At 39.5% G+C, this 24,144-nt stretch overlaps 2 protein-coding genes across 2 annotated transcripts in view; one reads left to right on the forward strand and one right to left on the reverse strand.

Annotated features, from left to right (window-relative positions):
* LOC134669860 (uncharacterized) overlaps positions 1–23,533 on the reverse strand; it is a 78,394-nt gene extending 54,861 nt beyond the window's left edge. The window contains exons 1-8 of the mRNA XM_063527478.1: positions 23,374–23,533; positions 5,774–5,914; positions 5,247–5,371; positions 4,746–4,882; positions 4,506–4,544; positions 3,315–3,448; positions 747–949; positions 61–249 (exon numbers count right to left, since the gene is read on the reverse strand). Coding sequence (XP_063383548.1) covers positions 61–249; positions 747–949; positions 3,315–3,448; positions 4,506–4,544; positions 4,746–4,882; positions 5,247–5,371; positions 5,774–5,912 — 966 coding nt within the window. The 5' untranslated portion in view covers positions 5,913–5,914; positions 23,374–23,533. The remainder of the gene's footprint in view (positions 1–60; positions 250–746; positions 950–3,314; positions 3,449–4,505; positions 4,545–4,745; positions 4,883–5,246; positions 5,372–5,773; positions 5,915–23,373) is intronic.
* Positions 14,953–17,857, forward strand: LOC134669861 (uncharacterized). Its single transcript, XM_063527479.1, has 4 exons — positions 14,953–15,486; positions 15,781–16,946; positions 17,496–17,586; positions 17,853–17,857. Exons 1-4 carry the CDS (start codon positions 15,102–15,104, stop codon positions 17,855–17,857), a joined length of 1,647 nt encoding a protein of 548 aa, XP_063383549.1. The 5' UTR covers positions 14,953–15,101.
* Positions 23,534–24,144: the final 611 nt, after the last annotated feature.

A 24,144-nucleotide genomic window follows, 5' to 3' on the forward strand; every position in this document is an offset into this window, starting at 1 on the left:
TGCTATGAAGCACTTACCCGAGGTATCGAGTATCATCGAGGTATCATCTTATACACCTACCTGATATATCCCTTCCCTCATCTTATCCAACAGCGAGTTGAGGGCACCAGCTACCCTCGCTATAGTGGACAGTTCAGAGAAGTGCGCGTCCAGGGTTGCTTCTAACGAAGGGTGCCATAGCTGCCAGGTAGCTGCTCGTTCAACGCACGTCATGTTTGAAGGTGGGCCCACTGCTGTTGCGTAGTAACCCTGACAAATTATTAAAATGAGTAAATTAAATGTGATCTAGAGTTTATTGCTGGTAGGTTACGTGGGATGATTCATAGAATAGATAATGATAATTATGACTTAAGGATGACTCACATATTTAGTCCGGGCCGAAGCTTCCGGCGCAGCGTTTTCTATGGAAAGCATCACGTGATCGCCTGTCATGTCATAGAAAAGTAAGCGCCGAAAGCTCCGGCCCGGACACGGCCCGGTCTAACGTGAGTAATCCTTTAAGGAAAGTCAGCTTAGGTAGACTGTAAAAGAGCCGGAGTGAAGCCAGACTACGTCTTATAGAAACGAAGGGAAGAAATACATAAATGACCGCTACTTTATACTGGTAAAATAATATCGTGAAAGCATTTTTGTTGGTAGAGGAAAATCCTACTCGATTCGTATACTTTTTACTCTAGGCCTATTGAAACAAAAGCTTTTTCATAGGTATTAGAAAAAAGTAGACTGCTTATATTCGGGTTGGGTACCTGATTTGCAGCTGTATAGTGTAATAACGCGAGTGGGCTTGTAAGCGGCACGCGGCAGGTGTAAGCGGCCGCACTCACGCCACCGACCCTGGCTCCCAGCATGAGCTTCGCTTCAGCTTCGCCAGCACCGACACGGACCATCACCCAAGCTGCGCCTTCCACGATGGCTAGGCGACGGTCGGTCATGGCCTGAGGTGGGGAGGCTGGACGAATAAATATGATTTAGCAAAATTTGAGTCCGACCGAACAGACGTCATCGACGATGGTGGGATAACTTAATTGGAGTCCTTTTTGAGAGGCTGGCCAGATATCTTCTCTTCTTCTTCTTCTCAGCCATAAGATGTCCACTGCTGAACATAGGCCTCCCCCTTATGGGGGGTGAATGCCATAATCGCCACGCTTGGCAGGCGGGTTGGCAATCGCAGTCGAGTACACCGAATTTGAGGGACGCTGCTGCCCGTCCACCGGTGGTCTTGGACGTGGTTTAAGGACATACCCGGGTCCAGATATAGCACTAAACAAAGACGAGTGGGATAAAGAGGGGGAGGCCTTTGCCCAGCAGTGGGACACAGTGGGCTCTGAATAATAGCAATAATAGGAGACTAACAAGTTTAAAACTCATATAGATCAGGTCTCATTACATTGTTGACTAGGGTACCAGCGGTATCTCGATTAGATATACCGCAATGAATACTCGCATTTCTCGTCGTTTTGTAACATATGCCTATGTTTATACATACTAGGGGGCCTAATAATATTTTAACGTAATGGTTATGAAAATAAATTATGTTCATTTGCGAGAACCCCTGTATCAACACGATATATTACCTACATTACATTTTCAAACAGCGCTCAGTGTTAATTTCCTTGTGCAAATAAAACAATTCATGTGAAACAAACTATTAGCAAAATGCTGTTTTCATTCACAGTTCCCACCCCATAATTAATAAACAGTAGCTATTTTCGTAAACGCTCTATTAAAATTTAATCAAACTTCCTCCCGACGAACCTTCTTTCATTCACAAATCCTCGCTTCTTGCCAATGAATATTCGACCTTATTTCAAACGAACTTGATAACTTTTTCGATCACGGTGCACATCTAAGCTGGCTAAAGGATAATAAGCCAAATTACAAGCGAATAAGGCTCTAATCATTGTGATAAGAGAGTGGATTGGTAAAATTCTCCAAGCAAGTCGCCGGATTCCGACTCAATCCTGAAAATCTACGGAAAGAAAGTCTTTTCTTTTCTCTCGCTTATTTATTAAGGTGTGAAAGGGAAAGATGTATTACTTAGGTAGATTTGAATAGCTGCGGTAGGTGTTTCACACTTCCGCGCAACTTATGATTAATTATTAGGTCTCTGTTGAAATGTCGTACGAAAATAACGGGTTTGTTTGTGAACGATGAACGATATTGTTAAGTTTAAGGTAAGCTTTAACGACGGGATCATTAATATGTGGCTGGTTTAATGGGAGTTCTGAAGTTGTTGCAAAATGTTTTGTTTGCAGAATTTGAGTTTTGCAATGGGCCTGTGTTTTCAAACGAGGTTTTTTGCTTTTTAGGGTTCCGTACCCCAAGGGTAAAACGGGACCCTATTACTAAGACTTCGCTGTCCGTCCGTCCGTCCGTCCGTCTGTTACCAGGCTGTATCTCTCGAACCGTGATAGCTAGACAGTTGAAATTTTCACAGATGATGTATTTCTGTTGCCGCTATAACAACAAATAGGTACTAAAAACAGAATAAAATAAAGATTTAAATGGGGCTCCCATACAACAAACGTGATTTTTGACCAAAGTTAAGCAACGTCGGGAGTGGTCAGTACTTGGATGGGTGACCGTTTTTTTTTTGCTTTTTTTTTCGTTTTTTTTTTGCATTATGGTACGGAACCCTTCGTGCGCGAGTCCGACTCGCACTTGCCCGGTTTTTTTTATAATACTAAGCTACTTTTACTGTTTCTTGCTTATTTATATGACATAACAGGTGATCACGCAATGCTTTCCATAGAAAACGATGCTCCGGAAGCTCCGGCCCGGACACGGCCCGGTCTAACGTGAGTCATCTTTTAGACTAATACAGAAAAATTAAATAAGCTTCGATTGAATACGGGGTAAGTTTTTACGAGTGAAGTGATAACCGATTATGTATGATTAATTTATGGTTATGGTGAAGTAAGACTAGTCCATCCCATTGATGGTAAGTACGGTACCTTACAGACTCAAAATTACGACCGAGTGAGTGTCTTGCGATTGAAAAATGCCTAAGATAAGAGACCCTTTGAGTGACGAAATTTGAAAACGAAACCGTAAGTGCCCCATCACACGAGCGCTTTATCAACGCGCGTTAAAACTTGCTTGAATCTGTCTGCACGTTAAATTCAATTTAATGACCAAGGCTTAAAGTCGAAAATCTAACACCGCTTTGTAAAAAGCGCCAACGCCATCGTGTGAATAAATACATATATCCATTTGTGTCATTCAAATTCTTTTCTAACGCTCGTTGAAAAAGCTCTCGTATAAATGGGGCCTAACACTATTTATATAATTTGGTTGTTAAATGACTGACTCACCCCTCTCTAAGTAGCAGTACTTGTGTGGGTGGGCACGCGCAGCCGCCCTTGCGCAGAGCACACGTGAGCCACCGCCACCACGCGCGTGCGCACAGCGCGCGATCAGCTCCACCCATCGTTCTAGGACTTTGTCTCTATATATGCTGTGATATGACTGACTCACCCCTCTCTAAGTAGCAGTACTTGTGTGGGTGGGCACGCGCAGCCGCCCTTGCGCAGAGTACACGTGAGCCACCGCCACCACGCGCGTGCGCACAGCACGCGTTCAGCTCCACCCATCGTTCTAGGACTTTGTCTCTATATATGCTGTGATATGACTGACTCACCCCTCTCTAAGTAGCAGTACTTGTGTGGGTGGGCACGCGCAGCCGCCCTTGCGCAGAGCACACGTGAGCCACCGCCACCACGCGCGTGCGCACAGCGCGCGATCAGCTCCACCCATCGTTCTAGGACTTTGTCCCTGAAAAAAAATACATGACTATATCGTGTTGTAAGAGGATTGAGCTACGCTTGTCTAGAATGTTACCTAGGCCGTAATAGCATAAAACACTAATCAGGATTTCTCGCTATCCTCATGAAAGTTAGGACCTTACCTGACAATAAAGATTTCTGAGCGAGGCACATCCTCGCATCTACTAAAAGAGCCCTTAGGCAGGCGTGTATCACTCCGCGATTTCGTCGCTTTGCTACAGGTAGCTAAAAGTACATCCGTTCGGCCCCAATTTTGGGGTTTGCCATAAGCCGCGCGTGGCGCTGTCGCCACCTAGCGGCCATATCTGTGCTGATCGTGACAGACGAGTTTTGTTAGAGAGTGAGTCTTCTGTACCTAGTACTATTATAAATTCTGTGCCTTAGAACCCACCCCCCCCCCCCAACATCGAGCGTCGGCGTCTACAACTCTATGGCCGCTGCTCGACGCAACGTCAACGCAACTGCGCAGCGACGTCATTTTCCATAGCGCTAAGGGGGGACCTAAGGAATCCAAAGTAAAGCTTATCAATATATCAATCCAAAACAAATTCAAATCCTTAATAAGGATTCCCCGATCATTATCTTTGTAAGAGGACGGGCCTCATAGCCTTTCTCCCCTTTTTGAGCCTTGTCCTCGTATTTAGGAATCTGAGGACTCCGAGGGTCACCTAATATTTCAATGAACAGGACCACATCTAATAGTTTAAAAGATTTACTAACCTGCACAAATATCCTGAAGGCGTCAGGAACTCCTCCCACCTCTCAGCCTCTTTACCAGTGAGACGCACTCTTCCGTAGCCCGTTGGCCCCTCTTGGAGACAGCAGTCTTCATGCCCATCATTTAGGACCGATAGGGAGTCCACAGTCACCAGGCATTCCAGTGAACAGGAATGCACCTAGCAGTTACAAGAAATTAGTAACCTGCACAAATATCCTGAAGGAGTCAGGAACTCCTCCCACTTCTCAGCCTCCTTGCCAGTGAGACGCACTCTTCCGTAGCCTGTTGGCCCCTCTTGGAGACAGCAGTCTTCGTTCCCATCATTAAGGACTGACAAAGAGTCGAGGGTCACCAGGTATTCCAGCGAACGTGAACGCATCTGAGGAAAAAAAAACATTCAGTAAGTAAGTAAGAGACCATTGAAAGATTAAAGCCTTTTATAAATCTGTGAAAGGCAATTGTCCTAGGTAGAGAAATTATTGCAGTGCGCTCTGGAGCATCTCAATTTAAAACCGAGCTGGGGCCGCCGGAGCTTCTGGCGCTTCGTTTTCTATGGAAAGCACCACGTGATCACCGATCAGCTGTCATAGAGAATGCCATGTCAGCCGCCTCCGGACCCGGCCCGGTCTAGCGTGAGTCATCCTTTACATTTTGATGCTCTATTTTTTCAAAAGCAATTGCATAGGTATGGTTATGATTCTCAGACACGACTAGGGAGTAACTCTATGCGTCCATGTGTTTACCTTCTTGCCTCTGTGCAATGCGATGAGATGACAGCATCGGAACCTGGGGTCCCGTTGCCCGGCGCCGTCCACTATCCTCTGGACCAAGCTCTCTACTGCGCTCTCCATCTCGGTTGACATTCGATCTAAAACATGGAATAAAGGTTTACCAAATAAAAACCATTATTTGGGTTTCCTTCTTCTTCTCTCTTGCGTTATCCCGACATTTTGCCACGGCTCATGAGAGCTCGGCTTGACAACTAATCCCATGATTTGACGGAGGCGCTAGTTTTTACGAAAGCGACTGCCATCTGACCTTCCAACCCAGAGGGGAAGCCAGGTCTTATTGAGATTAGTTCGGCTTCCTCACGATGTTTTCCTTCACCGAAAAGCAGCTGGTAAATATCGAATGATATTTCGTAGATAAGTTCGGAAAATCTCATTACTTAGTACAAGCCGGGGTTTAAAACCCGCGGCCTCCGGATTGAATCCATTATTTTTGTTGTATCTTTAGGTTAGTTGTTAAGGAGAGATGATCAATTGATCACCTTTTTGGTCGTCATCATAAAGCGAGTCTACATAGCCGTTGAGCGCTCTCAGCTGGTTGATGTTGAACTTTAGGCCCGAGGTTGGCAGACGGAGGTCGCCACCCGGCGTGTCTACTGCCACTGATGCGCCTGACCCCATCGCTGTAGAAGAGAACACTATAATAGAACATTTCTGTTAACTCCTTGACCTTAAAGAAAGTTAAACAGCTACCTATTCGAATACTGCTCTTAGTTAATGATATTCTGCCTCATTTTACATTATTTTGACCTAAATGTCTTGAAAACTTGCTTTAACTTGGTCGGTTTGGTTAGTTGATCGAGTAATCGGGCCCACTCGTAATATAGATTGTCACAGCATTGGACAGTATATGTAACCAAATACTACATTGACTATCATTAATAAATAGTAAGTACATATATCAAAATTCCCACCATTAGCGTGAAAATATGTTAGCGACGAGCGAAAAGGTCTAACTGTACCGATTACGTAAATCAGTTTCAGAGTCTTTCAAATAACAGAATCTGTACAGAAAACTCTCATGTATGTAAACACACGTGATTGGTCGTATACCGATTATCCACGGTCGGCGCGCACAATCAATCCAATATGGCGGCGATCTGTTTCCGCCGGAAGCGCATTATGCCCGTGCGCAGGTGACCGTGGCCCGATTGTTCGATTATGGGCATTCTAGAGCAATTCGGATTTCGTGATAATCACAAGATCTTGAGACGATTTAGATACATTAGATATCGACTAGAGGTGACTCGGATATCTAAGTCATAACTCACGGGCTCGTATTGTCTGTAGTCATAAAAATCTAGGATCGATTTCACATACAAAAACAATAAATATGAATTGTCAATACATATATACTTAACTCTACATAGATAGTAGACGTACTTAGTCGACTATGAGAAGGCAAATATTAATTATTTATATTGGATACAATATTAAAACTAAAGTTAAAACTAGAAATAAAATAAAAAATAAAAATAAGTCATAACTTGTCGAAATCGTTCAAGAGGACCTCCAGAATCGCGGAAACGTCAAATTTGACATATCTATCTTACAAATATCTTTAAATTATCCATATCGTAACTTGTTGAAGTCTAGTAGAAATCTAACTCATTTTACGAATCGAGCCGTACCTAAAGCAGACGTTAAATAGTTGCAAATAAGTTAACTACTCTTAATGTTCAGTACAGTTTGTTTTAACTGGCAGCCAAGGTAGGTAAAAATTTGTATGAAAGAAAATAAAGTCCCGTATTGAAAATGAGATCCTTGCTGCCTAATCGCTTACGTTACGATAACGGAACGGTTTGTACCTCTCTATCACTCTTCCATATTAGTGCAACAGTGACAGTTCCGTTTCGTTCGCTACGGAGCGTAAACGATTGGCACGTTGGCTACGCACCCTGTACTCTGGTTTCTCTTTCGGTCATATATTGTGGTTATTACACTGTCCGTTTTAGGTCCATGGTTATATCAACACAACCTATTGTTCGTGGCCTCTTGTTAAGGTCTCAGATGCAATAGCAACTAGCAAGTCGCACGGAACAACCAAACTTCCCTACATAAACACCGGGATGTTGACGTTCAACTTGTGTTCCAATCAGGCTAACAAACAAAACAAGCAAGTATACAGGTATCGGCACCAGAGACTATTTCACAACTATACTAAAGATACATCTTTAGGTACGTAAATAAAAGTAAAGAAATAATTTGTACATTTTCGGGTAGTTATAGCATTTATTGATTAACCAACCAAATACAAAACCACCTGGCTTAAAAAGCCATTTGAGTGTAGATGAAAACATTACATGATCAAATAATGTAGACTAAAGTCAGGTCGTTAAGTGACAGACTGCCTTATTCGAACTTTAAGATATTCACAAGAGAGGACACGTACTAGATCCATTCTAGATACGTTTTAGTTTAGATATCAACTAGTTCTCGTTTGCAGCGCAATTCGGACAACCAATGTCACTATTACGTTAGATAGAGTAAGATATCTATTAGATGTGAATAATGTGAACTTTATTGAATCAATATAAATGTTGTATAAAAACTTATGAACTAAAATTATACTAAATTAATAGAAATAAAACTTAAACTACAATAAAAAATCGCCCCTCGGCAGGGTACCGTAGACGCTGGCAGCATTACCTCGCTGAATTGCAATGCTTATGCGTTGTGCGAGGAAGCTGCCAGCCCTACGGTCCCCAGTTACATCCACCAGCCTCTTTGCTAATGCGCCGAAAAATTTCAGAGCACCGGGACCCCACGGGTGAATTGGATCTCTAAGTTATATCCTGTGGAAATCGTTCAAGAGTATCTCCAGAATCGCGCAAATGTCAAATTTGACAGGTTAGATCTTAAACATATCGTTATCGTATCATGGTGATGTCTAAAAGATATCTAATAGATGTCTATTTCAAAATCCGAATCGGGCCCAGAAGCTATTTGAGTGTAGGTTTTGATTACTCTTTTTTAAATACCTAAAAATACAGACTATAGTCAAGTAATGACAGCGAGATTGTGAAATTTTATCTTGTATTTTCGTACCTGCAAGCCCAAGAAAAAGTTTCTTGATATAGCTTCAATATCGTGCACTAAAATGTTATCCACTAATTTACCCACTGCCATTTATTCATGATTATTTTTACTTCATGTTGCTGCGTGTGTAATCGATTATTCACTTTCTCTTCTTATTAAATCTAAAATTATGTTTACGTTTTATAACTTGAAAACGTACAATTAAACTTTCATCCAAATAGGTAGTACGGAACACGGAACCAAGTTGCCGACCAAACTTTCCTACATCAACACCGGAATATTTACACTCGCTATTCAAATCAAAACAATATACAAATGCAAAATTCTTTATTGCAAAAAATACACGTGAAATATGATGCAAGGGATGGAGTTACCTTGTAAGCAAAAATATGTCCGTGTTGGGTTTGGTGTTGGGTAACACCGATCTGAAATGACATGAAAATTACATGGAATAAGTACTGGAGTCTAAAGGAAGTGTTTAAAAGTAAATTGCCAATAAAGCTGAAAAAGAAAGTTATGAACACATGTATAATTCCATGTTTAATATATGCAAGTCAAACTTGGAAATTCACCAAAAAAATCCAGAATTTAATAATAACGTGCCAGAGAGGTATCGAACGTAGCCTGTTAAACTTGAAAAAAATTCAAAAGGTACGACACGCGAAGATAAGAACAGCGATTAAAACTATAGATGCACTCAACCAAGCTCAAAAGTTGAAATGGCGATGGGCCGGACATGTGGCACGACTTAAAGACCGCAGATGGACGAAAATTGTCACTCTATGGAAAGGCCCTCCAGGCAAGCGACGCAGTGGAAGACCACACTCACGCTGGGACGAGGACATTATAAAAATAGCTGGACCAAACTGGCACCAAACAGCGTTAGACCGAACAAAATGGCAAACTTTGGAAGAGGCCTTCACCTGAGAGGGGTTCCTGTTACGTAAAAATTATTTAGTAAATATTTATAAGCAAACTAACAATTCTAAACTATACCTATTTATTAAGCATAAAATAAAAATTGATTACTAACCATAAAGTAAGAAATATTTAACACTATAAACCTGTAACAATTTAGCGGGAAATAAAAGGCTTTTTATTTTATTTTATTATTTATTAACACCGATCTTCCCTAATGTAACATAATGTACAATTAGGTACATTACATTTGATATACAATTATATTAAACTAAACTAATTTAACAAGGAAAAACTGGGTTATACGCAGATGGTCTAGAACTCAAAATGACTAGTGTGTTGTTTTGCCTAAATCGTAATTAGTCTACATCGCAAACGGTCTAGAACGCAAAATGCCCACTTTTAATATCACCACATTTTACATAGGTAGGTTAGGATCGTTAGGTATCTTCAAATGGCCGAAGGCCAAACCGCAAAGAACAGGAGCCCCGCGGAAGCGATCTGACCGTACGGTTGAATTCGTTGTACCACAATCGGTCAGCAGTCGTTAATGTATCGTAAATCGCTTGCAATTATCTGTCTGGAAAAATCAGCTTTTCTATGGAAAATGTATCGCCACACAGGCCTATTCGGATTTCGAGATAATCACAAGATCTTGAGACGATTTAGAGATCAACTAGATCTACATTAGATATCGACTAGATGTGACTTGGATATCTAAGTCATAACTTGTCGCAATCGTTCAAGAGGACCTCCAGAATCGCGGAAACGTCAAATTTGACATATCTATCTTACAAATATCTTTAAATTATCCGTATCGTAACTTGTTGAAGTCTAGTAGAAACTAATTCGTTTTCCGAATCGAGCCGTCATTCATTCCACCTAATACCCAGATAGGTACAAGCGGAATTCATACCGGAATGTACACTGAATAAAATAACCATAACCAATAAAGTTTCCTGTAAACAACATTGCTGCGACATGTCTGGAACTAACGCGTTTATTGTGAGAGCACAAACATGTCCGGACGGAGAAAAATTATGCCATTCAGAGTAGGGCAGTTTGTGTAGGGAGGCTGGGTGGAGTAGACACCTTTCTACCTACCTACATACCTATTAAACTGCAAAACGTAATTCAAGACTGAAAAAAGTAAGAAATGTTGCCACTTTTTTACTAGCGCGTCTTGTATTTATGTACAAATAAGTAAATAAAAGTACTTTTTTAATAATACTTTTTTAATTAGTAAGAGTAAAAGTACTAATGAATAAATTATCTTAGCGTGATTATTTATCAAAATGAATTTACTCTATTACAAACAAATAATTGCAGTGGCAACATTTTCTTACTTTTTTTTGGTCTTGAATTACGTTTTGCAGTATAGGTATGTAACATTGTTGTACAGATGTAGTGCATCATAATATATTTTAAACACAGTCAAATACCCTATTGTTTTCCTTCGTATTTTCTCTGAAACGTTCGTATTGGTCATGCTACCTCAGTCGACCTCAGTACTTTTTTTACCGAGACTGCCTAGACACACTCGAAAACGTACGAACGTGTCTTGCAAAAAAAATTAGGCTTTAAAGATCATTTACTTAGCCATAATATTAAAAAAGTTTTTGGCTCATTTGGATAACGTGAAGCAAAATTATTATTCGTACTATTTCGTACATCGACATAAATAAACAACACGGTTTTACACAAACACAGCCATTACAATAAGCTGCCGTTTTCACGAAAATGCACGGCCATTTGCTGAAAAACAACAAATTTATTCACACCGGTGATTTCGGAAAATAGTGATGCTCCATTACAGTCGTATTCGTATTTTAAAAATATGATCTTGATTTGACAATACTTTTAGTACATCTCACGTATACTACGAGACAGTAAAAGTACGAGACAGGTATACAGATACTAATATATCCCTCCTCTTATATATAATAGATGCCTCAAAGGGGTAAGTTCGCCAAGTTGGGTCAGGTTATACTGGATTTTAACTGGCGAATATACCGTTTTGTGTGGCATCTTCCAAGGATTACAGTAAAGCGCCCTCCAGACTATGTGCGTGAATCGCGGGCGAAGCCGCGAACGCGAGTGTGGAGTCTAGTTCGCTGATATGCGAAATCGACTCCAGACTCGCGTTCGCGGCTTCGCGCCGCGATTCGCGCACGAGTGTGGAGCGGGCTTAAGACCGCTCTCAATGACTCAGTTTATTGAAAGAGGAGTTTGTCGGTTAGATTAAGATATTAATGATTAGGCTTATTACTCATCCATCACGGGTTATTCTGCTAAGAACTAGGTTAATGCGTCACAGTTGACGGTTAGGATTAATATAGGTACGCAGTTCCTAGGCGCCTTAAATCCCGGTTCAGATGTAACAACTGTAGCGGATTTGATTTTATCTACGACATTGAAGTTCATTCACGCTGCATGCGAAGCGAAATTTATTTATTTATTAGGGTTCCGTACCTAAAGGGTAAAAACGGGACTTACGGGACCCTATTACTAAGACTCCACTGTCTATCACACACAGGCTGTATCTCATGGACCGTGATAGTTGAAAATTTCACATATGGTGTATTTCTGTTGCCGCTATAACAACAAATACTAAAAAGTAATACGGAACCCTTGGAGGGCGAGTTTAACTCGCACTTGTCCGCTTTATTTTATTTAAAAATTTGAATCAGTCAACAAGGCCCATGTTACCTACAAATACCTTACAGACTAAAATATATATATTAAAAACTAAATTAAAAATGGGGTCCCAGCGTGCATAAGTTGTTCGCAGAAATCGCGAAGATCTGGTTGACGTAGGTCACTGGTGACTGAAGAGCTGGCGGCTGCCTCGCACAACGTATCAGCATTGCGATACAGCGAGGAAATGCCGCCAGCAATGCCTGCATCCTTAATACAATGGCTCAAGGGCCTATTTGGATTTAAACTAGTTATGGCATCGACACCTGAGTGCGACCTATTTGCTTGGCGATGGACGGCAGTGTATAGAGAATGCTTGAGATTCTGTGAGGCGATGGATGCTAGGTGTTCAACTGTTCCAATATAATTTGTCTAATGTAATGTGCTATTATTGTTGTTGTTAAAATAATTAATTGTTGCTTTTATAAGTATTGTTATTGTTTTTAGTCTAAGTTTCGTGACGCATTGGTTTAACTGTAATGTCATGTAAACATTTTTATCAATAAAATAAAATAAAAATAAAAAAAATAATTTCTTTTAGTAATACCACTGTATATATCTTGTTTGTAAATAAATGATTAAACTATTAACAATAATAAATAAATGAAGTGGAACACGAGCGTTAAATGTGCCCAAATCACTCAAGGTCGTATCAAAACCAATTCAAACCGTAACCAAATTATTAAATTGAATCGGCCCCCGTTTGACCGCCGCCATACAACAGTCGGGATCAAATGGGTATAATTTATATAAAAACACCAAGGCTCGGAACCGGTTTTTTCTTCATACAAAAAATACCGGTATTTTTGCGTTCTTTTTGTTCTTTGGTATAGGATATTATTTCATTTTTGATGGGTCAATCTCGTTACCTACGAACCTCGAAGTCGTTACTTACAGTACCCGGCGATAAACATTGCACATCGGTATTTAGAAAGAGACAATTGGAGACGTCGAGAGAGAAAGAGACAACGCTCTACGAAGCAGAAATTCCGATGTGCAATGCTTATCGCCGGTTACAATACATGATTTAGTCCTACGGAAAGAGCATGAAATTATTAAAAATATTGGGCTCTTTTGGGATTTAAAAAAAACCGTGGAAAAGACCTCGTGCCATTTGTGCCCGGCGAGGAAAACTAGAAACCTCTGGGGCCAAATTTGACATGTACAACTGTCAGATTTCGCATCCACGTCAAATCAACAGTTGATTTTATTGCATACTGAGTGTTGATTCCATCAACGGTGGATAATATCATTTGGTACAACCAAAACTCAACTCTAAACTAAGGGTGGTTCGTTTTGGTTTGCTTGTCACCCTAACTGTGGATTGTTAATGTCAAATTTTGACATTGTACGTACTCGAGAACTTATGATTTTTCCCACATCAACGGGAAATCAACACGATACGTCAAACGTCGCTTGTCGAATAGGGGTCCAGTCCAGACCTTCAAGAACAGAGCGTACTCCCATCTTAAAGCCCGGCATCGGCATCGCACCTGTACAACGCCTCTGGTGTTACGGGTGTCCATGGGCGACGGTAATCACTTACCATCAGGCGATTCACCTACTCTTTTGCCTTCTACATCATAATAAAAACACCTTTAAATTACTTTAAAAATAAATGTGCCGTCCCACCGGTAAAGGTACCTTATGGCGGTTGGCGCTTGCGCTATTATTAACACCACTCCAGTACTATTGCGGAGTCATGCGACGTAAGCGCCAGCCGCCATAAGGCACCTTTTCCCGTGGAACGTCACAAATGTATTGTCTCGTTTTGTGATTCCGGTCCTTGTATTTTAAAAAGGGTTAATGCTTAAAATACTATAATACGATCCCCGAGTAATAAGGTAAATCTGATGTCTTTTACCTTTTTATTTTAACAAGATGAGTAGTGTGTTTTATGAAAACAACAAAGCCATTATGTAAACAAAAAGTGATAATAGCTAATAAACGTGTTTTTATATTAGGACTTTTTGCTTCATTTTTTTCGCATTGAACTAAACATTAGTTACAATCAGCATTAGATACCTTGGCCGCCATTATATAATTAATACCAATTGTACTATTTTTACATTTAATTGATTAAGTTAATTTAATATTCAAAGGAGTCACATGGGCTATTTTCCGAAGTTAAAAATATACCGAGAGCTAGATATATTTCTTCGCTGCTGCTTTTTTGTTTCGGATTTTTCGGATTACGGACTAGTTATGGCTGTCAAATATGAAACATTTATTTATTTATTTAAAATTTATTGTACAAAATACAAATAATTACAAATTTCGGATTTAATGCCTAAAGGCATTCTCTACTGGTCAACCATAGGGCTAAACCATAGAGAAATACTAAACAGATAAAGTAAGACAATTTAATTAGGTAAAAGCACAGAATAAATAATAGTACATAGGTACAGAAGACTCACCCCATAACAAAACGCGTCTGTTACGATCAGCACAGATATGGCCGCTAGGTGGCGACAGCGCCACGCGCGGCTTATGGCAAACGCCAAAATTGGGGCCAAACGGATGTACTTTTAGCTACCTGTAGCAAAGCGACGAAATCGCAGAGTGAGCCACGCCTCGTAAAAGTTCAGTTCAGCATGCTCTTCGTAAAAGCCAATATGCTAAAGTTACCACTACCGTGTCTAGGCAGACAATCACTGTTAGCAACATTGAAATAAGAACTATAAGTTCTAAATTTAAAATATTAAAAATAATGTTATTTAGTTGCCATAGCGGCACTTCTTTAATTTTCTTTCCTGTGACAATGCATATTTTGTGTGGTTTCTGAAATAAACTATTTTTTCCTAAAAGATTCTTTAATAATATACAGTCCACTCATGCTCTACTACCTACTGAAGCCAAGACCGCTTCATATGGTCCTTCGAGCCGGATCGTGCGGGCGGCAGCATTGCGCAATCCTCGAGTTCCTCGACCAATCGCAGCGCCGTACGTGAACGCCGAGAAAACGCAACACCGCGATTCAACACAGCGATAAAGCGACGACGCCATTAATCCGTTTCTTGTTTGAACAATTCAATTTATTTACCGTCTTAGTAAATTACTTGTGACTCGTGTATTGGTGTATAAAAGTAGTGTAGCATTGTTTAGTGCTTATAAAGTGTAGTGATTGTTTAAAGCATTTTATACAGAATTGTAAAAATGTCAGACACCGAACAGAAAGAGGCAATAGCCGCGCGTGGTCGCGCCAAGGGGTCAATTACACGTTTAAAAAACAGCTTTGACCGAGAAGCGCTCATAAATTCGCCGATAGAGTTAGTGCTAGCAAAGAAAACTAGGCTTCTAGAGGCCTTTCGTGAATATGAGCGCCTCACTAGCAAGGTTGCCTCGCTTTTTTCCTCCCCACCAGCTACTCTCGCCACCGACGATGAGGAGGTTGAAGACAACTACATTTTATTGTTAGCTCAGCTAGAAAGTATAATAAATGTCATCCGCCTGAGAGACAACCCTCCTCAAGCGAGCCCTAGCGTAAGTGTCAAGTCGGAGAACCTCAAGCTGCCTCGAGTCGTCATAAAAACATTCACAGGTAAATACACAGAATATTACGAATTTTCAAACATGTTCACAGCCATGATCGACAAGTGTACTTCCTTTTCAGCGGTGCAGAAGCTGTATTATCTTAAAGGTTTTTTAAGTGATGAACCACTCGATTTAATAAAAAATCTGCCATTAGAAGACAACAGCTACCCAGAAGCACTGCGCTTACTGAAGGAACGATACGATAATAAAGTTCGAATTACGCAAGAACATGTTAATGCACTACTAGATATGCCTACAATCACGCGATCTAATGTCACTAATTTACGAAATTTCATTTCAGTTGTCAAACAGCATCTTGCTGCTCTGCAAAACCTGGGTGAGCCGGTAGATAAGTGGGATGCCATAATCATTTGCATCCTATCTAAGAAGATTGACCTGCCTACCTACAGAGCATTTCAACTGGAGCGAGATAATAATGTGTCGCCCACGGTAAAAGAATTCCTAGGTTACGTGGAAAAACGTGCCCTAGCATTTGAAAACACTGACGTCCAGAAGGGGCCTTCGCAGAGCTTTGTCAGCCATTGTGTAGCTGCACAAGCAAAGCCGTCCGCGCACCAGCCTCAGCTGCAATGTTTATACTGTAAGTGTGCACACAGATTATATAATTGCCCGAGTTTTAATTTAGCTTCCATTCATAAACGCATGGAGTTCGCTTCAACAAACAACTTGTGTAAGATTTGTTTGTCGCATCACAAGCGCAAATGCAAATTTCATTTTCGGTGTAAGGTGTGCAAGCTACAGCACAATAGCTTATTGCATCAAGACAAGCCTACTCCTTCTGTAACTTTGTCTGCAACAAGGAATAGGGCCCATAATATAGTTTTGCCTTCTGCTCGTGTCAAGCTGATTACTAAGTCAGGGCGAGTAATATATTGCAAGGCATTGTTAGATGGTTGCTCACAGGCATCGTTCATTACACAGAAGATTGTGGATAAATTGGGATTACCGATGCAAAATACTAGTTCTAAAATAACTGGTATCAATAATGCCAAGCATGCGATTGACAAATGTATAAACCTTGATGTGCATTCTGCTGTTTATCCATTCAAAATAAATGTCAATTGCAAGGTTGTTGAAAAAATAACAACGAAGTTGCCACAGATTCCTATTAACAAGTCGCACATTACATTGCCTACTAACTGCAAACTAGCCGATGAGAATTTTAATAAGCATGGTGATGTGGATTTGCTGCTAGATGCTGGTGTCTTCTTTCAGATTCTTCTGACGCAGACGAAGAATAATGGAGACCAAGCAACCAAACAGCCTATCGTGACTGCGGGCACTCCAAGTACTTCCGCACCGAGCCTTACAACCTCGAGTGCTGCAGCTTCGAGTACTTCAATAGCATGCGCCGCTACGCCACAAGGCCCGACACTAGTGCAGACATCATTTGACGTGATCATCGGTGGTCGACTGCAGCTACCTGCAAGAAAAAAATCCAAGCAGGTAATATCTTTGCTTTGTACGGAATGCAATGAATATCAAACCGACTTGTCAAGTGCTTTTGGGGAAACTAAAAAGGTGCCTGTAATTTTCCAAGATAAAATACCAGAGCAAGACTATTGCGAAAAACCTTTTAGGGAATCTACAAAGCTAGCAGATAATAAATATGAGGTCTCACAGCCCAATAAGTTCCCTTTAGAGCAAGAAGTCATCTCTGAGTTAGGAAAAACTTCTCACCTGGCACTCAATGGATTTCTCAATCTAGAAAAGAGGTTGCATGTGCCACAGAATCAAACTCTTTTCACAAAATATCATGATGGGCATGGGCAATTAATCCTGCATAATGAAGATTGTATATTTTCAGAATATTCATCTCTGCCCACCAAGCTACCTGAACTGAAAGCTGATCATACCAGTACTCTGTGCCTTACAACCACAGTGCACAACCCTGATCTCTTTGAAATAATAAAAAAGTTCTCTACTATAGCAAAAATGACTCGTGTTCTTGCATATATCCTTAGGTTTTGCAATAATGTCAAACCAACTTCTCAGAACCTTAAGGACTTAACTATAGTCAAACATGAGAAAGCTCAATTCCTTTCAGATGATTTAAGGATGCTGCAATCTGACAAGCAACTTAAAGGTAATTTAAATCTGCTAACTCCCTTCTTTGATGGCGAAGGCGTTATACGAGTTGGTGGTCGATTGCAAAACGCGTCGCTTCCTTATGCTGCACAGCATCCGGCAATATTGCCAAAACACTCTCATTTAACAAACTTGCTTGCAAGAAATGAGCATATATGTTTACTAGATGCAGGACAAAATGTAATCTTATGTTATTCATGACAAAGGCACTGTGTAATAGACCACTGTAAAAAAGGTTATACATAAATGTGTAATGTGTTTCAGACTGAATGCCGTTGCCACAACTCAGCTGATGTGCTTCATGTCTACACCACGGTTCACTGCGTCGTGCGAGTTCGGTATTCGTAGTTTAATTGTAATGCGTAGTGACAATTCACCTCCTCTCGGGCTCATGGCGAGGGTAAATAACTTGTTCCCGGGGAAGAACTGCATAGTACGCGCAGTTGAGCGACCCTTGGCAAAGCGGTCATATTCACAAAGGTCTATTACAAAAATATGTGTACTCCCAATAACTTAACAATAATTACTTAAAATAACTTAGTCATATCTTTAATGTGTCTAAAATGTCTATTGTAAAGGTAGCGGCAACATACTTGCCATCATAATTAAAGGAATTACGGTTCAAAATAGAATGACTACAAAGGAATGTCAAATGGTTAATTCTTAAATTCTGTAAACAAAGAGCTTTTGTTTATATATGTTAACATTTGTGTTGATTACCAGATCATCAGTTGTTTTCTTTAAAATGTAAGTTATATTAATTTAACTGTAATAATTCTGGTCGATGTATTCACTTCTGTATGTTAAATGTTGCTCATATTAACATACTAATTTTATTTCATATGATTCTCGTGGGGGAATAATGTTAGCAACATTGAAATAAGAACTATAAGTTCTAAATTTAAAATATTAAAAATAATGTTATTTAGTTGCCATAGCGGCACTTCTTTAATTTTCTTTCCTGTGACAATGCATATTTTGTGTGGTTTCTGAAATAAACTATTTTTTCCTAAAAGATTCTTTAATAATATACAGTCCACTCATGCTCTACTACCTACTGAAGCCAAGACCGCTTCAATCACCTAAACATCAAAATAAACCTCCAAACATCCGTTACAAAACACCAAAAACCACTTATTATCTATTACGAAACTAATGTTAAACAGAACTCTCTTATCAGCCGTGACTGTTCGCCGTTTACACAACTTTTATTGTGTGATTAAAAGTTTTAGTAATTTGTTTTCGGCGCTAACTTAGATTAGGTGTAGGCCGGTCTGGATAGTGAAAACAGGAGCAAAGCGTGCTTAGTTTCTAAGCAGTAAATATGGTATTTGGTTTGTAAAGCACTTTTAAAATTATTGTGTTGACTGTATTTATTAAACCTACATATAAAGTAATTCTTAGTTTCCATTGGTCGTGGATGATCTATGTAAATTAAAATTTTCATAAAATTGTTTATATTAAGTATAAGTATTTTTTTATACTAGGTCGGTGGCAAACAGGCATACGGCCCGCCTGACGGTGAGCAGTCACTGTAGCCTTGAGATATAGTCTTATCCTACATCGTCAAACAATTTTACCTGAAAGGCTTAACCACTAATTGTAAGTGTCTGAAAAACTATCAAGCTTGATTGACCTTCACAAAAAGAGGATTACAGGCCGCGTAGCCAAGATGCCGATCGCTTACGCTCCGTAGCGATCGAAACGCAACTGTCACTGTCACGCTAATATGGAAGAGTGATAGAGAGATATAATGCTTTTCGATGTCGAAGCGATAGCGATTGTAACCTTGGCTAGGCCGGCAGTATAATCAAGCTTAATAATTAGATCCAATGTCACCATGTCCAATGTCCAATGGCACAAATGGGGAATAGGTGCATGAAATTCATATGAATAATTACCATTTGTCCCCTCATGTATGGCGGCGGTCACGTGGAGCGGAGACAAATGGGAATACGGTTCTGCCATCTAGTGGGCTACATCGGAAGCATAAACGACACATTTACGCCTCGCGCCAAAAATCTGACGGCTCCTATGCTGCCCCCTATAGTTCATGCACGGAGCCTATAGTATTGTCGCTTCCACTCTCTATTTACGGTGCTGCTAACCCAACCTTTACCTAGTGTTCCCATAATTTTGACACTATTCGCACAGACGCCCTTGACTGTCCAATCGCGTTAGCCGCAGAAATGACATGTCATTTACTAAATCCATTGTCATGGCGGAAGGCCGCTCGGCCGTGACGGTGACTACTAATTTACTCACAAAAACAATAAATAATTGTATGAAAGCGAGAAACGATACGTAGATACGGATCTGTTGAATGTGGAGGTGGTCCGTTCATGCCTTGCACGCGTATTCGGGAAATGAGATAATCACAAGATCTAGAGACGATATAGAGATCAACTAGATTTACAATAGATATCGACTAGATGTGACTTGGATATCTAAGTCATAACTTGTCGAAATCGTTCAAGAGGACCTCCAGAATCGCGGAAACGTCAAATTTGATATATCTAACTTACAAATGACTATATCTTCTCGATATCGTATCTTATTCATCTCTAGATTATCTCTAGTGTTAAAGTTAGAATTAGAATAGGGCTGTTGTTGTTAGTTATAAATAATTAAGTAATAATAATCCCAAGCTAAAGTGCCTCTTGCAACTAACATAAACATAACCTAACATAATTTCTTTTTGGCCCAGTGGTTGCCTACTAGAGAATGCCTTAAGGCAATAAGTCCGCCATTTGTACATCTTACTATATTTGCAATAAAGTTTAAATAAGTAAACAAATAGGTATTTGTACCTACTTGTTTTTTTACCTATTTTTATAGGTACAATGTTATTTAATTACGCGGCCAAGAACATCTCGGTTACTTAGTTGACTACGGAATCCTAAAAAATAGTTTAGTATTATTAATATGCCGTATTCGAACTTCAAGATATTCACAAGAGACGACACGTATTAGATCCATTCTAGATACGTTATAGTTTAGATATCAACTAGTTCTCTTTTGCAGTGCAATTCGGGCAACCAATGTCACTTTTACGTTAGATAGAGTAAGATAGATATCTATTAGATGTGAATCGGATCTCTAAGTCATATCCTGTGGAAATCGTTCAAGAGTATCTCCAGAATCGCGCGCAAATGTCAAATTTGATAGGTTAGATCTTAAACATATCGTTATCGTATCTTGGTGATGTCTAAAAGATATCTAATAGATATCTATTTCAAAATCCGAATCGGGCCCAATATGCTTTGTCTCCTATTAGACGAGTACATGACATGACGCTTACATGTATGCGCAGGTGTTATGATGTTATACTACCGCGGTAAAGCGCCTGACTGTCTGGAGATAACCAATAAGTACCTACATATATACCGGGTGTGGCCTGTAATATGAGCAAAAAATTTAACTGTAGGCTGTCCTCCTCATACTGACTAACATTTGTTCAGCTACTTTTAAAAATAACTTGTGGTTTGATTTTTAATACACTTTAAAGTTTATTCTAAGACGCAATGTATTGCGAATTTTGTTTTGTTTAAGGCGTGACAAGCAACGTCAATCACAATGATATGGCGTGGCGATGGCGTCCACTGAAGATAATATTTATTTTGTATGAAAAATAGGGAGTCTAAATAATTCATAATTTTTAAAAGTTGTAGAACAAAAGTGTCACCGTTTGAGGAGTACAATCTATGTTTTAATTATTTGCTCATTTTACAGGCCACACCCGGTATATGCTATGACTAAGACGACACTAATGTGATTTTTATGTACACTGGTACCTACAGATATGTACCGGATGACAAAGATAGTCGATGCTATGCACAGTCACATTACAAATTCTAACTGAATTCCTTTGGAATAAGGTTTAAAACTTCCTACGGCGTTTCCAGCGTGACTCTGCACCCGTTGTCATACAGAGAATCTTTGAGACTAAGCTGTATGTGTGCATTATCACAGATGAAATATCGGAAGTATTTTCACGTTTATAAACTATTATTCTCTTGTATGTGTATAATAAGGACCCTGCCGATCCTGAACGAATTTTCAGTATTTTTCATAATTTTTTTCGAGAACAATATTTTCTGCTCAATACAACACGCATGATATTTGACCACCGCCCATGAAGAGTTAAGTCCCATTTGTAATCAATTATTTTAAGTTTAGTTTTATTTATTTTTAGATTTAGTTTTTAAGTTTTGTAGGTTAGTTATTTAATTATGTTTTTTTAGGTGTGTTATTAAGTTTGTATGCACTAATAAATCAGTAAGTTGTATGTACCCAAGTCCTATTTTAAAGTCCGCTTTTAAGTAACGTTGAAAAATCATGAAAATTGGAATCAGGACACGAGTTACATTTATTACGCAGTATAATCTACGATGATGCTTAACCCTATTATTTGGAGATGCTGTGGAAGAGTCGCATACGCGCACTAAGTAATTAGGTTAAGCTGTTTAAAATTGCCTCATCATAATGTGTATCTGTACAAGTTATCTGTGAAATCATACAAAACCTACAACTTATAGCTGCTCTACACGATGGGCCAACGCCAGCCACTCCAAGGGACGCATTTATGCGTAAGAGGGAGCAAGTGATATTGCTATCTCATTCTACCGCATGGCTGCGTCCCTTGGAGTGGCCGGCGCTAGCCCATCGTGTAGAGCAGCCATTAGGTACTATATTATTGTAACTAGCGACCCGCCCCGGCTTCGCACGGGTTAACAAATTATACACTTAAACCTTCCTCAATAATAACTCTAATGATAGGTGAAAACCGCATGAAAATCCGTTCCGTTTTGAGTTTATTGCGAACAAATATACAAACACACAAAGTACAGACGCGGCGGGGGCCTTTGTTTTATAAGGCGTAAATAAGCTATTAAGAACCACCGCAATGAAACTGGCTTTCACGTAAAAACAAACCGCATCGAAAACGGTCCATCCGTTTGAGAGCCACGATGCCACAGACAGACATACATACAGAGATTGGCGTCAAACTTATAACACCGTTTTTTTGCGTCAAGGGTTAAAAAATACGGACTTTTCATAAGGGTTGTAGTGGAAAAATCAAATTAATAACAGATTATAATAATCTGAACGCCGCTACGACGTATTATAAAGTTTACCAATAATGATCTTTGCCGAGACGATCGTATCTTATGACAGGTATATATAATACTTTAAGTTTAAAACTATCGCTAACTTTAATTTACTTCCAGTAAAGAAAGACTACACCTATTTAGGTATTGTTTAAGTTTTAATGATTAAACAAACTTACGCGTAGGCACCTATACTCCCTCTGGGACCTACTATTTTTATACTATTTTTCCATTGAAAAATAGTAGATTGTGAACCAAGGTTGAAATGCACTCTTTTCAGTCGAGGTAGGTAATAGTTTGGCGACTTTGGCGCTCGAACGCGTCCGAGACTTTCAATTATAGGTGTATTTAATATTAAAAGTATCGTCATTTATGGATGGTGAGTTTAGATGGTACCTCATGTTGGCTGGCAAAATTGACTTTTAAGTGATGATTTCTAGATTAATTTTGTCACATATTTTGTAATTTACTGTTAATAGTATGTACCTATTTGCCTCGCGTTAGTGTAGTGAAAAATTTTGCGAACCACTCGGTACGCTTGTGGTTCAATTTTGCACTCTTTCGCTTGCTCGGATATCAATATTAGCACGAGGAATAAAACAGCTACTTTTCCCCCTAGGTAAACAAATAGGTAATTACCTATTATTATTAACGAAGATCAAATAATACATTACCTTCAACTTTAGCTAAATTAACACCACGACATCACATTCACTAAAAAAACACAATTATTTCATTTTAATTCCCGAACGAATTTTCCCACGTTAACTTTTTAATACGCGGCGATGGCCGAACCAAACAGCCACTCACAAAGCGCGGGAAACCGGAGTGTTCACCGTTCAACAAGCCAGGTCCACAACTCCACATTAGCGGAAACGTTTACGTAGACCTATTGTCATACGGACTTTTAACATTGTGGTAAAGTATAATAGCATTATTTGTTATGCTGCGGTACAATGGATTTGAGTTCATCGGGCTTATGTTTGTTTTGATTTTCGTGATTCGTTTGTCATAACTTGATGTTTCCAATTTTTAGCCATTTCGATAATTCATTTTGAAAATTTAATATTAATACCTATATAATGGTTGATTTAGCATTTAGGTAATGTTATAGTTTTTAGTAGAATATAAAATCAGGTTTACTTACCTATAGACTACAATACAATATTAGCTGAGTACCTATTTCATGATTTACAAGTATGTAGGAACATATATATATATATACTTATATGACATAAATACTAAATAAATATTTAGGTAATAATTATATATAACTGATTAAATTTCCAAATCAACTACATTTTAAGTAGGTACCTACCTACCTAGGGGCTGTCCATAAATTACGTCATCGATTTTTGAAGATTTTTGACCCCCCCCCCCCCTATGATCATCCAAAAATCATACTTCGAATGACCCCATTTCCTCCTACTTCATGCTACCGTCAT

Source organism: Cydia fagiglandana, chromosome 13 (genome assembly GCF_963556715.1).
Source record: "Cydia fagiglandana chromosome 13, ilCydFagi1.1, whole genome shotgun sequence".
Taxonomy (NCBI): Eukaryota; Metazoa; Arthropoda; class Insecta; order Lepidoptera; family Tortricidae; genus Cydia; species Cydia fagiglandana.

Excerpts from the sequence above, each read along its gene's own strand:
- LOC134669861 (XM_063527479.1), top strand. The coding sequence starts at position 15,102 with ATGTCAGACACCGAACAGAAAGAGGCAATAGCCGCGCGTGGTCGCGCC. Across the intron at positions 15,487-15,780 it reads CGTCATAAAAACATTCACAG|TTGTCAAACAGCATCTTGCT; the intron begins GTAAATACACAG and ends ATTTCATTTCAG. Across the intron at positions 16,947-17,495 it reads CAAGAAAAAAATCCAAGCAG|AACCTTAAGGACTTAACTAT; the intron begins GTAATATCTTTG and ends CCAACTTCTCAG.